At 40.8% G+C, this 12,556-nt stretch overlaps 1 protein-coding gene across 3 annotated transcripts in view; it reads left to right on the forward strand.

Annotated features, from left to right (window-relative positions):
• The window catches only part of kmt2a (lysine (K)-specific methyltransferase 2A), a 153,789-nt gene that overhangs the window by 53,048 nt on the left and 88,185 nt on the right, over window positions 1–12,556 (forward strand). For all 3 annotated transcript variants that reach the window (XM_080214813.1, XM_080214814.1, XM_080214815.1), the window contains exons 3-4: window positions 656–3,306; window positions 10,738–10,915. In XM_080214813.1, coding sequence (XP_080070939.1) covers window positions 656–3,306; window positions 10,738–10,915 — 2,829 coding nt within the window. The remainder of the gene's footprint in view (window positions 1–655; window positions 3,307–10,737; window positions 10,916–12,556) is intronic.

Below are 12,556 nucleotides of genomic sequence, written 5' to 3' on the forward strand. Positions count from 1 at the left end.
ATCCCAATATCCTTAATCATCATTTCCACTAACTGTTTGGCTGCTCTGATAGTTGCATTTGTTGACTTAAGCTGAGCCCTAATCACCCAAGAGTAATGTTTAAGAGTATTTTTGCTAAAATTGCTTTAGTCCTTTCAATTCATTATTCATCTTGGCTGGTGTTTCACCACATATTCTTTAAATTTTAGGGACATGTATATCTTCTGCATTGTGGTGATTTTAAAGATAATGGGTGGGATTCTCTGGCCACGCTTGCCTGAAAACTGGAGATTCCCACCAGACTTCAATGGACATTTACATGGTTCACTCCTGCCCTCTAAAATTCCAGTGGCAGGTGGGATGGAAGGATTTCAGCCAATACATTTTTCATCCTTGTTCCTACTATTCCCCATCTAGTAGTACAGCCCATTCAACCCGACCCAAGGTCCTGTGCTGTCGGCTTAAAGGAAAACAGCAGGTCCATCAGGATCAGGAAAGAAAGAAAATAAGATTTGTTATAGATTCTTAATAAAAACTATTTTCTGGTTTTAACATTTTTTCAGTTGGTGCTATTGTGATTAATGTGGATGAGGAGATAATTTGCCTTATATTAAACATATTGTGGTGATTTAAGTTTTCATCATTTTTAACATAAAAATTTGTCTTTATTTTTTAGTTGAATCACCTCAAAGGAAGCTTCGAGGAAGACAAAGGACGTTTTCTTCTCAGAGCTCAGATGTCTTATCGGATTCATCCTCCGCATTGTCCCCTCCAAATAAGCCTGAGTTAAAGCCTGTCGAAAAGGAAAAGAAGCAAGAACTAAGCAGTGGGGAGAGGAGGAGAGGTCGCCCTCCAGTGTTAAGCAATCCAAAGCTTCATATTTCGCATGACAAGAAGGAGGCAACAAATGGGAAAACAGAAAAACAAAAAAGTGAAAAGGAAAAGAAAGTGAAAAAGAAAACTTCTGCGTTATTGCAGCAGGCAACAAAAATCAAGAAGCTGAGGGCTGTTAAACTGTCCCCTTTGCAGTCCAAATTAAAGAAAGCTAAACTACAGGTAAACAGCAATGGGGGCAAGATTGAACGGAGGAGAGGGAGGCCGCCGTCTTCAGAGCGATTGAAAACGGTTCCAAAACTGCTTGTTTCACCTCAACCCAAGAAGCAAAAGCGATTTCGTAAGGAAAAAGATGTCACACCAACACCAAAACCATCAGTGACCAAGGAGGTGAAAACAGATGTAAGGCAGAGACCCCGCAGGATAACTAAACCAGTCAGAGTTGTTCCTGTCACAAAAAGAACTGATGCAACTATTGCAAAACAGCTACTGCAGAGAGCGAAAAAAGGAGCACAGAAACGGATGGCTTCACCTCAGCTGAAAAACATTCGTCAGTTCATCATGCCAGTAATCAGTGCCATTTCCTCAAGGATAATTAAGACTCCAAAAAGGTTCATTGAAGATGACAGTTATGTTCCTCCTGTCAAGGTTCCACGGCTAGAGTCAACACCAACTGGTCGGTTTAGCACAATATCTTGCGCGTCTAGTGAAAAGTCCAGTGCTGTTTCACAGCATTCTTCACAAATGTCCTCTGATTCTTCAAGGTCAAGCAGTCCCAGTGTCACCTCCACTGATTCACAGGCATCTGATGAACTGCACACTCTTCCTGAAGTACCAAGCCAGTCCACAGACTTGCACAGTTGCTTAAATGCTTCGCAGTCCAATGAATCAGGTGGCATGGACAAAAAAGGTCACCGATTCTCAATGACGGAAAGAAGCAACACCGCGAGCAAGAAATTGCCAACTTCATCACCTCAGCCAACGTCGTCATCATCTCCTCCACCACCCTTGCTTTCTCCCCCTCCTCCTTTACAGCAATCTTCAAACATGTCTGATCACTCTCCATGGCTGATGCCTCCAACAATACCTTTCATTCCACCACCAACAGCTCTTCCGGAGAAACGGAAGTCTATCTTGAGAGAGCCAACATTTAAATGGACATCTCTCAAAAACCTGAGGCCGGAATCGCATCAGTACTTCTCCTCAGCAAAGTATGCCAAAGAGGGACTCATTCGCAAACCAATCTTCGATAACTTCATAACTTCACCATTGACTCCTGAAGATGTTGGCTTGCCATCTAGGTTCCATGCGTCCTCCAGCACCCCACCACCTCGCTTTTTCTCTCAGCTTCACCCTGCCTCTAGGTTTGATACTCATAAAAGAAGTCCCCTACTCCGTGCTCCGCGATTCACTCCTAGTGAAGCTCACTCCAGAATTTTTGAGTCTGTTACTGTGTCGTCGCACACTGTGGGCCGATCTTCGGTTTCTGCTTCAGGTAAGGCTCATTCTTCCAGAAGGAAGAAGAAAGAGATGCATATTCCAAGCCGCACTGATCCGAAATCTCCCTCACACTCCATGAGAACCAGAAGTGGACGACTGATTTCTACAGACTTATCGCCAATCACTCCGCAGACTGCTGTAACCTCCTCATCTCCTGTAAGTTCCATCCTAACTGGTGCCTTAACTCCCCCTCTTGGTAGTTTGGTGCAGACTGAAGGAACAGTGAAAGATAAAGAAAGTCGCACAAAGCTGGGGTCTAGACAGACAACTCCAGGGGACAGCTTCACTGTGGACTCGGCCAGTCCAACATCGCCATTGTTTCCATCACTAGCACCAAGCATCCAAAAGGACAAAGGAAAAAACAAAGACAGGTTAACTGAAGATTTATCCAAAGAGAAAGATAATGAGAAAGGGTCTGAGAAAGACAGAGATAGGGACAAAGAAAAGGAAAATAAACGAGAAACAAGGAAGGAGAAAGAAAAGAAGTCTCAGAGTAAGGGGACAGAGGTTCAGTCTGCTGCGTCGTTATTCCTCTTTCCCAGGACAATGGATGAAGACAGAGCTGTTACAGAGGATGTAGCTGCTTCATCTTCAGTGAAGAAAGGTTCAGGGAGAGCCAAAAAGTTGAATTCAGTAGATAAAGGCGGAGTAACACTGGGAGATGGTCCTTCCTCAACATTGTCTGATGTGAAGAATAAGCACTCAAAGAAAGGCAGACTTGTACCTGAAGAGGTAGGGCCTGTGACCGGTGACACTGAAAACAGTTCAGCTGCTTCCACAGGCAATAAAGACAAGCCTGCTTCCCATTCTTCCATCACTGCCATGCTCACACCTGGTACTCTTAAACCCGCTATTAGTAATATGCTTGCACAAGCAGACAAGATGCCAACGACAGATAAAAGAGTTGCAAACCTACTGAGAAGGGCCAAAGCACAGCTCTGCAAAATCGAAAAGAGCAAGTCATTAAAAATAGCCGATCCAACAAGATCCCAGGTAATTTTTATGATTTAATTTTGTTTATAAAGAACATTTATTTGTCTTTGAAGTAACAGTATTTCAGAAAATGGAGTGCTGGTGCATTTTACTGCACTCCAGGCAATATATAAATACAAGTTGTTATTCAGTGATAGTTTAAATCAGAGTAAGATCCATTGCTTACATGCTGAAAAAGTTAGAATTAAAAATGTTACTTTCTGAAGACAGTAGGTAAGAAATTCAAGGAGTAGATGGTTGCCATTTGGTCCCCATTCCTTTTTCAGAGATTGATCCAATGTGACTATGGACTCACCTACTTCCTCTCATTCAGGATTCAGTGATGGGATAATTTTTTGCTTAAAATTATTATTAAAAGAACAAAAAGTTCAAAGTGATTTATTTAGGTAAATAGCACTGTTGGAGCTAGGAATGCTTTGTCACAGATTATTTGAGGCAAAGACCTCTGTGCCTTTTTGGGGAAAATGGAAAAATATTTGAACTGGAGGAAAATTACATTGCTAGTAGGAGGGAGGGGGTTTGGGGGGATTGGGAGCTGAATAATGGGATTAGATTTCACAGTTAGGCACAGAAAAGGCATCAGATGGCTTCCCTCTCCGTTATAAGCTTGGAACAGAAAGGAAGTTGAAACTGACTGGTCTGGTGGCACTCATAACAGAATGGTGTTGACTACTTTAACAGTAGCTTAAGAGTTTGTCTGATCATGTAGAAGACTTTAAATAAAAATGCAGAGAAAATTAATAAGATGTGTTAGAACTGTGTGATGAACTAAATTGGAGCTCAAATACGCTCCTTTGGGAAAAAAGTGAATTACTATGGATGCTGGATCTAAAACCAAAAGAGAAAATGCTGGAAAATCTCAGCAGGTTGGGTAGCATCTGTAAGGAGAGAAAACGGGTCGCATTTCGAGTCCAGATGACCCTTTAAACGTCAGCTCTTTTTTCTCCTTACAAATGCTGCCAGACCCTGTTGAGATTTTCCAGCATTTTCTCTTTTGCTTTCACTTTTTTGGAAAGTTTAGCCTTATCTTTTCCAGACAACAAATTTTTGCTTTCTTTTCTGGAGGTGCAAAAAGTTGGGATTGAGTCACTTTCTCCACAATTTAAGGGGGAAAATCAGAAAGATATCCACACCATGTCGCATTCCTAACCACTTGTTTACAGCACGCTGTGAGCACAAGTATGGTAGCTGCTTAAAAAGCAAAAGGTGTTGGAAATGCTCAGCAGATGTGGCAGTATCTATGGAGAGAAAAACAGTTTATGTTTCAGGTCATTGATTTTTCATCATAGTCTCTGGCAGTGCTTCTTGGAACTCTCTACCTGAGCCTCAGTATACACTACACTTTAGTCTTCACCTTCTGAAAACCTCCTGCAAACCCAGTGTTATGATTAAGCTTCGGTCACTTCTGCTATTCTAACACAACTTAGTATCAGCTTCTTCAATCCTTTTAGGTGTAAAATTTCTCACACTTTACCATTATAAAAAAAATCCTTTGGGATGTTTTCTATGTTATGTTTAATATGTTAAATACAGTATAAATATATGCAGATGTTGTTGGCATCCACTGACTTGGCTGCATTGTACAGAAATATTTAGCGGAGAATAAGAATGTCAGTAAAAATCCAGTACTAACGAAAAATATAGGCTGGGATTCTCCTAAACAAAATTCTTAAGTTTCCAGTGTGCATAACTCCCGTAGGTTTTTTTTAAGCATGATTTTCAGATTGAATCTTCTAAACTCTGATCACTGCAGAGTACCCTAGTGGGGTTCCCTCGAAACTTATTCCTGCCTGAGTGTTAATGGATGAAAGATTGACAGAGGATTAAGCTCTCCTGGCTGATCTTATGTGCTCCTTGGCAGCTAGTTGATGACTATTACCACAGCATTGATTGCAGTCAAATGACAAATCCAAAATATAAAAAAAAGGTGTTGGTAATGATCACAGTGTTGATACAAATTTGTTTACAGTGTCAACAGAATAAATGCACAGTTCAACACAATGTTAAGTATATTAATTCATATTTACTCCCAGATGGGACGCATAGCAAAACTGCAGCATTTTATGAAGTTCATTTCTGATTTTTAATAAAATCTTTGTCCACACATCCAGATAATAATAGAGGGTGAATCCTTTATTCTGTTAAATGTATGGTTACTTTATTGACTGGTTTGATAGAAACATAGTCAAAGTATTTTTTGAGTGAACTGTTCCTTAAAATAACAGCAGATTTCAACTGTAACTTTAATTTTGTGTGTTTGAAATCATCCTTTCTCCCTTCTCCTATCTTCATACCTGTCGTTGCCTGTCAGTCCCATCCAGCTGCCACTGTTACTCCAGAGTCAGCTTCTAGGTGGTGATCAGCATTAACTCAGTAGAAACTACCCATGACCCAATTGCTGCCACTTTGCTGAAGAGAGATTGACCACATGTCATTCCACTCGGATACAAGAATAAGCAGATCTTCACTTGTTTATATTAAAATAATTTGAATATGAACCTGAAGTATTAATATTTTATGGGAACCATATTAATGAATTTAGCAAATTCAGTTAGAGTATGCTATTTGCCCAGTTCTCAAGTGTCAGTTGTATAAAATGTGTAGCTGTGTTTTAATAATTATGCTAATGGACACTTCACCTAGCTGTTGTGAACTTGCCTGTTCCTTATTGCTCTAAGTCAGTTGTTCCCAACCGTTATGCCATGAAGAACTCTCAAATGTGCTGCGAAATAAGATTCAAACTGATTCAAAATTCATATCAATAAACTAAAACTAATCTTTGTCTCCTGGTCTGTGGTTGGCATCTCTGTGGTCCAACGAGCTGGGAAAAGGCTGCATGTGCAGAGTTTGGATTTTTTAAAACATTGTTAATCCAAACCAGACATGCGCCAGCTGAGAATGGACCATAAATGCATTGTTTAGATTTTTTACATTGGTCAATCCTGGGCCTAATCAACATAAAAATCTGTGCATGTGGAACTTGTTCCTGGCCGACACGTGCACAGGAGGCCTGAGGGTCTCCAGACCATGGAGATTTTGCCGATTGAGCTAAAGATGAAGGCGCCATGCATCTGCGCAAAAAGTGAAAACTCAAAGGGCCCAAAAACCCCTAAACTACAAAGGGTCATGAACAAAGCCCAGTGTATCACTCAAACCAGCCTCCCATCCATTTATACTTTCTACACTTTCTGCTGCCTTGGAAAAGCAGCCAGCATTATCAAGGACCCCATGCACCCTGGACATAGTTTCTTCCACCTTCATCCGTTGGGAAAGAATACAAAAGTCTGAGGTTACGTACCAGCCAACTCAAAAACCTCCTTGCTGCCATCAGACTTTTGAGTGGACCTACCTCGCATTAAGTTGACCTTTCTCTATACTCTAGCTCTGACTGTAACACTGCATTTTGCACTTTCTCCTTTCCTTCCCTCTGTATGGTATGCTTTGTCTGTATAGTGCACAAGGAACAGTACTTTTCACTGTATACTAATACATGTGACAATAATCAATCAAATCAAAATGGAGAAATGAGGGAGATGGGGAGAGGTTAAAAAAAAGGTGAGAACATAAGAACATAAGAAATAGGAGCAGGAGTAGGCCATCTAGCCCTTCAAGCCTGCCCCGCCATTCAGTAAGATCATGGCTGATCTGTTGTGGCTCAGTTCCACTTTCCCGCCCTCTCCCCATAACCCTTAATCCTCTTGCCTATCAAAAACCTATCTACCCGCGTCTTAAATATGTTTAGCGAGGCAGCCTCCACCACTTCAATGGGCAGAGAATTCCAGAGATTCACCACCCTTTGAGTGAAGAAGTTCCTCCTCAACTCCGTTCTAAACTGCCCCCCTTATCTTGAGGCTGTGAGAGGACAAGGAGAAGTTTAGAAAAAAGTTTCCAGTAAGGAAAGAAGACAGAGGCATGAAACAGGCTCCAGTCCTTAAGTGAAGTGGGTTTGGAAGAAGCCCTAGTTGCCAAAGAGACCCGAGAAGAAGCCCCAAAGATCTGAGAAGGCACCTGACGTTTGGCAACTCCATGCTACGGGACTTTGGGCACTGGTACACCTTTGGAACATTAGTATTCTGCTTGTCATGGCCAAAGAGCTGAAATTGTGCTTGTAAGTTGATGCTTGAGGGCATTTATTGTGTAGTGTAGTGTGTTTGACCACAGTGTACCATGGTTAAGTTCTTGAAGAGAAGTGAAGAATTTCACTCTAATTCAGATATGGCCAAAAGAATAGAACCTTGGGGGGGAAAAATACACATACAGGACAGCAACACTTAATTGGTTTTTGGAATTTTCATGGACTGGTGCTGCCCCTTGCCCTGTGCCAGAATGCTTAATTTTCAGGGAGACGCTTTCAAACTTCTGTCAAGCTGCAGTGGTACCAAGTAAATTGAAGCACCATTTTAATATAAAACACTGTTCACTGTCTGGCAAGAATATACAGAACTTCAAGCACCTGACAGAACAAAATTTAAAACAACATCAACATATGATGGAATGTGTGTGGGTTTCAGATAATGCGCAAGAGGCAAGTTAGCTGGTGGCTGAGGTCGTAACGAAATAAGAGTCTTGCACACTTCTACTTTCTCAGAAGATATAGGAAATTTGGATGTCACCTACGACCCTCAGTAACTTTTATGGGTGCACCAGAGAAAGCATTATTTCCGATTCTGTCACAACTTGGTATGGCCCAAGACTGCAAGGAACTACGTAAGGTCGTGAATGTAGCCCAATCCATCATGCAAACCAGTCTCCAATCCATTGACTTTGTCTACACTTCCTGCTGTCTCGGCAAAGCAGCCAGTATAATTAAGGACCCCACGCACCCCGGACATTCTCTATTTCACCTTCTACCGTCAGGAAAAAGATACAAAGGTCTGAGGTCACATACCAACTGACTCAAAAACAGGTTCTTAGCTGCTGCCATCAGACTTTTGAATGGACGTACCTCTTATTAAGTTTATCATTCTTTACAGCTATGACTGTAACACTACATTCTGTACTGTCTTGTTTCCTTCGGTATAAACGGTATGCTTTGTCTGTATAGCGCGCAAGAAACAATACTTTTTAGTGTATGTTAATAAGTGACATTAAGTGATAAGTTAATAAGTAATAAATCAAAGCAAAAAACATTGCTGAAAGTATTGTGAGTGTAATATTGGGAGCTGATGCCACCAAAGAAATTGGCACAATTCCACTTTCAGCTAATACAATCAATTGACGTATTGACGAAATGTCAGTCAGTATTGAGTAGGTGCCTCAGGAGAAATTAGTAGTAAGTGGAAAGTTTGACCTGCAGATTGATGACTCCACAGATATTAGCAGACACAGCCAGCTCAAGCCAGTGTGAGGTATGTTGATGGGAATTCTATCAAAGAGAATTTCCTCTTTTGCACAGATTGGCTGGTCATGAGACCAGAGAGGAAATCTTTCATGGCATAACTGCTTATGTGGAGGAATGATGTGGTGATGTGGGGTAAGCACAGTAAGAAGTCTCACAACACCAGCTTAAAGTCGAACAGGTTTATTTGGTAGCACAAGGCACAAGCTTTCAGAGAACTGCCCGTTCATCAGGTGAGTGGGAGATGTGTTCGCAAACAGGGCATATGTAGACACAAACTCAATTTACAAGATAATGGTTAGAATGCGAGTCTTTACAGGTAATCAAGCCTTAAAAGTACAGATGATGTGAGTGGAGAGAGGGTTAAGCACAGATTAAGGATATGTGTCTTGTCTCCAATGCAATACACATCTCTTTAACCTGTGTTTAACCCTCTCTCCACTCATGTTGTCTGTATATTTAAGACTTGATTACCTGTAAAGGCTCGCATTCCAATCATTACCTTGTAAATTGAGTTTGTGTCTGTATATGCCCTGTTTGCGAACCTGATGAAGGGGCAGTTCTCTGAAAGCTTGTGGCTTGTGCTACCAAATAAACCTGTTGGACTTTAACCTGGTGTTGAGAGACTTCTATCTGGAGGAAAGCAATGCTAACTGGACCAGGTGCAGTAGCATCTACACCGATGCAACGCTTTCCATGAAAAATCAAAGAGTTCATGAGTAAGGTGAGAGAGAACAGAATCCTGCCATCTGGGTCAGCCACTGTATCCTGCACAGTGAAGCCCTTGTTGTGAAGCCATCTAAGTTAACTGCAGTATTAGACCAAACAGTGAAAATGTTGAATATGATGAAATCCTTTGAAATTACATTTTTTTCACTATTTTGTGTGAAGAGATGGGAGCTGAGTTCCAGGAATTACTCATACAAATCAAATGTGATGGCTGTCTCGGGGAAAGGTCCTCGCTCATGTTTACGTGCTCTGTAAGGCACTGAGTTTTTGGCTCTTCATGAATTGCCACACAGAGATTTAATATGTGATGATTCTTGGCATACTAGCTTGCCTATTTTTTGGATATATTCAACCATCTGAATGAGCTGAATGTTAAAATGCCAGGCAAAAATGAGACCAGCCTGACTGTCACATAAACCTGAAAGCTTCAGATCAAAATTTGCCTTTTGGCAGGAAAAAGTGGCAAGTGGGTCAGATGAGATGTTCCAGCTGGCATCAGCATTTCCTGTTGGCAAAACCATACTCAACCTCTCCACACATCTTAAAATACCACAATGGAAGTTCGTATGCTACTTCCCCTCTACGAGTGTGGAAGACTTTGGGTACGTGATTTATTTAGTTCACTTGCTTTTGAATCGTTAGAGACATTGTCATTAAAAGAACAAGAGGAATTTGAAGAACTCAGGATGGATCACGTGGAAACTGAAATTTGCAGAAATGTAAAGAAACAAAAAGATGGAGCATCTATCAGTGGACCAGTAGACCTGAGAGTTGCCCTGTCATCAGTTCCTCCCAGGATCAAGAGACCTACTCACAGAGGCATGCCCAGTTTTACAGCAAGGTTGTCAGTGAGATGCTGCTCACAGTGTTTCCTTCATTTATGAACTATTCACATTAAGAAATACGGACTTAATGAAAACTGAAACAATTGAAATCCTTAATGGGAAATATTTAAAATTGTTCACCCTTTTCAATCAAGAATATTGTATTCGACATGCAACTGGTAATAAGGTTTTCCTTGTCAACTACTTAAACTAATGGAAACTTGTAGGTGATGGCTTTTAGGATATTTTAGATATTTCTCGTTAGAGAGAATGTCAGTTGAAGAAAATTGGTGTGCCATGACATAATAGGTTGGGAACACTGCACTTGAGAGTGGATAATTACTCTGTTGCCATTCTGATGTATTATTGTTTCCTGATTGCTGTTCAAAGAACATTATGAGAACAATGTTTGACTCTCAAGAATAAGGTAACTACTACATTTATTTATTATAGGTAATTAATCTAACTAAGCTGGAAATGCAGTGCATAGGAATTTAAGTGCCTTTTTATTTCTATATGTGAAAATTGATGTATCCCCAGGGTCAAGAAAGTGATTCTTCAGAAGCGTCAATACGAGGCCCTCGTATAAAACACGTTTGCAGACGAGCCGCTGTCGCACTAGGTCGGAAAAGGGCTGTGTTCCCTGATGACATGCCCACCCTGAGTGCCTTGCCATGGGAAGAGCGTGAGAAGATACTGTCTTCAATGGGAAATGACGGTAGGCAAAGCAAACCTAAAATGCTGTTTGCTGAAATGGTAAAGTGGGATTTTACCTGCTGGAGTGCAATTATGATATCTGTTTCTTGCCGGGGGGGGGTTCCAGTTTTTAAGATTTTGACAAGCCTCTGTTCAACTGCACATTTTACTCCAGATTCTAAGACCTGAAACTTGTCCAAAAATTGGACAATACCGAAAATTGATGGATTGTTTTACCTTGGAACATCAGTCCAAGAAACACTAAGGTCAAGTTATGAACCACTGATATTGTAGCTTGGATGAAATGGTAAGATAGTATCCTGTCTAAATTGTACTTGTGATGTGGGTATGCCGGCGTTGGACTGGTGTAAACACAGTAAAAAGTCTGACAACACCAGGTTTTAGTCCAACCGATTTATTTGATAATAGACTCACAAGCTTTCGGGGTTAGCCCCTTCGTCAGGTGAATGGAGAGTTCTGGCCTCAGACAGAGCATATAAAGCACAGACAGTTTAGAGATTACTGATTAGAATGCGAATCTTTACACCTAACCTGCTGTTCAAGACCTGAAGTGGTTGACAATGTGAGTGGAACCTGTGATCAGTGCTCCTTCCACTCACATTGTCAACCACTTCAGGTTTTGAACAGCAGGTTAGGTGTAAAGATTCGCATTCTAATCAGTAATCTCTAAACTGTCTGTGCTTTATATGCTCTGACTGAGGCCAGAACTCTCCATTCACCTGACGAAGGGACTAACCCCGAAAGCTTGTGAGTCTATTATCAAATAAATCGGTTGGACTAAAACCTGGTGTTGTCAGACTTTTTACTAAATTGTACTTGGCAGACCAGTTGTAAAAATAAAGTTAATGAGATATAATGATCCAGGGCACCTCAATGAGTGAAACATTCATTGTCCTGCCTGTGTCATTTGCACGCATCTGACCTGTGAAATGTTAACTGAAGCTGTGGTTTGAATTTAGTGACTAAAATGTGGTCCAACTGACCTCTAACCACACACTATCTCCAGGGCAGGGTTTAGATTGAACCTGTGAAGATATTCATCCAGAAAACATCCAACCGTTCAAGTATTGCTCATACTTATTGTACAGAAAGCACATATTGTTAATAATCTTTTACAGGAAGTCTCAAATTTTGTTCTAATTGCATTATGAGCAATTTTTGAAGTGTCAAAAGGCTTTGTTTTGCTTTAAAAAAATCCCTGGTTATTCCCACTTGGGAAGAAGTGGCATAACCTTGTGAGAGAGACTTTGCTTGATCAGCAGTGTGAGTTTCTGATGATGGTAGCCATTGTTTAATTTGCTGATATTGCTATATTTGATTATTAATTATTTCTTGATCTTAATAACTGCCCAAGTACAGAATGAAGAGCATAGAGTGCTGAACACTAAAACCAGGCAAGTGAGTCAGAGTGTGCGCTCTCATAAGTACCGATAGTTTTGTTTACAATTCTGGCATATATGCAAAGTGGAGATTGCTTTGCTGTTACAGTTTCAACCAGGAAGAAATGTGCCTACAATACCTGATTGGAGCTATATCAGCCTTGCCTGGGAGAGTTAGGCAGATGTCACAACTGTTTCCGGGAAATTAAGGATTATATTTAAAATGTGGAAAGGAGAAAACTCCTGCTCTTCTAAATATTTAA

The sequence above is a fragment of the Carcharhinus amblyrhynchos genome, chromosome 29 (assembly GCF_965287045.1).
Source record: "Carcharhinus amblyrhynchos chromosome 29, sCarAmb.v2.hapA, whole genome shotgun sequence".
In the NCBI taxonomy this organism is placed as follows: domain Eukaryota; kingdom Metazoa; phylum Chordata; class Chondrichthyes; order Carcharhiniformes; family Carcharhinidae; genus Carcharhinus; species Carcharhinus amblyrhynchos.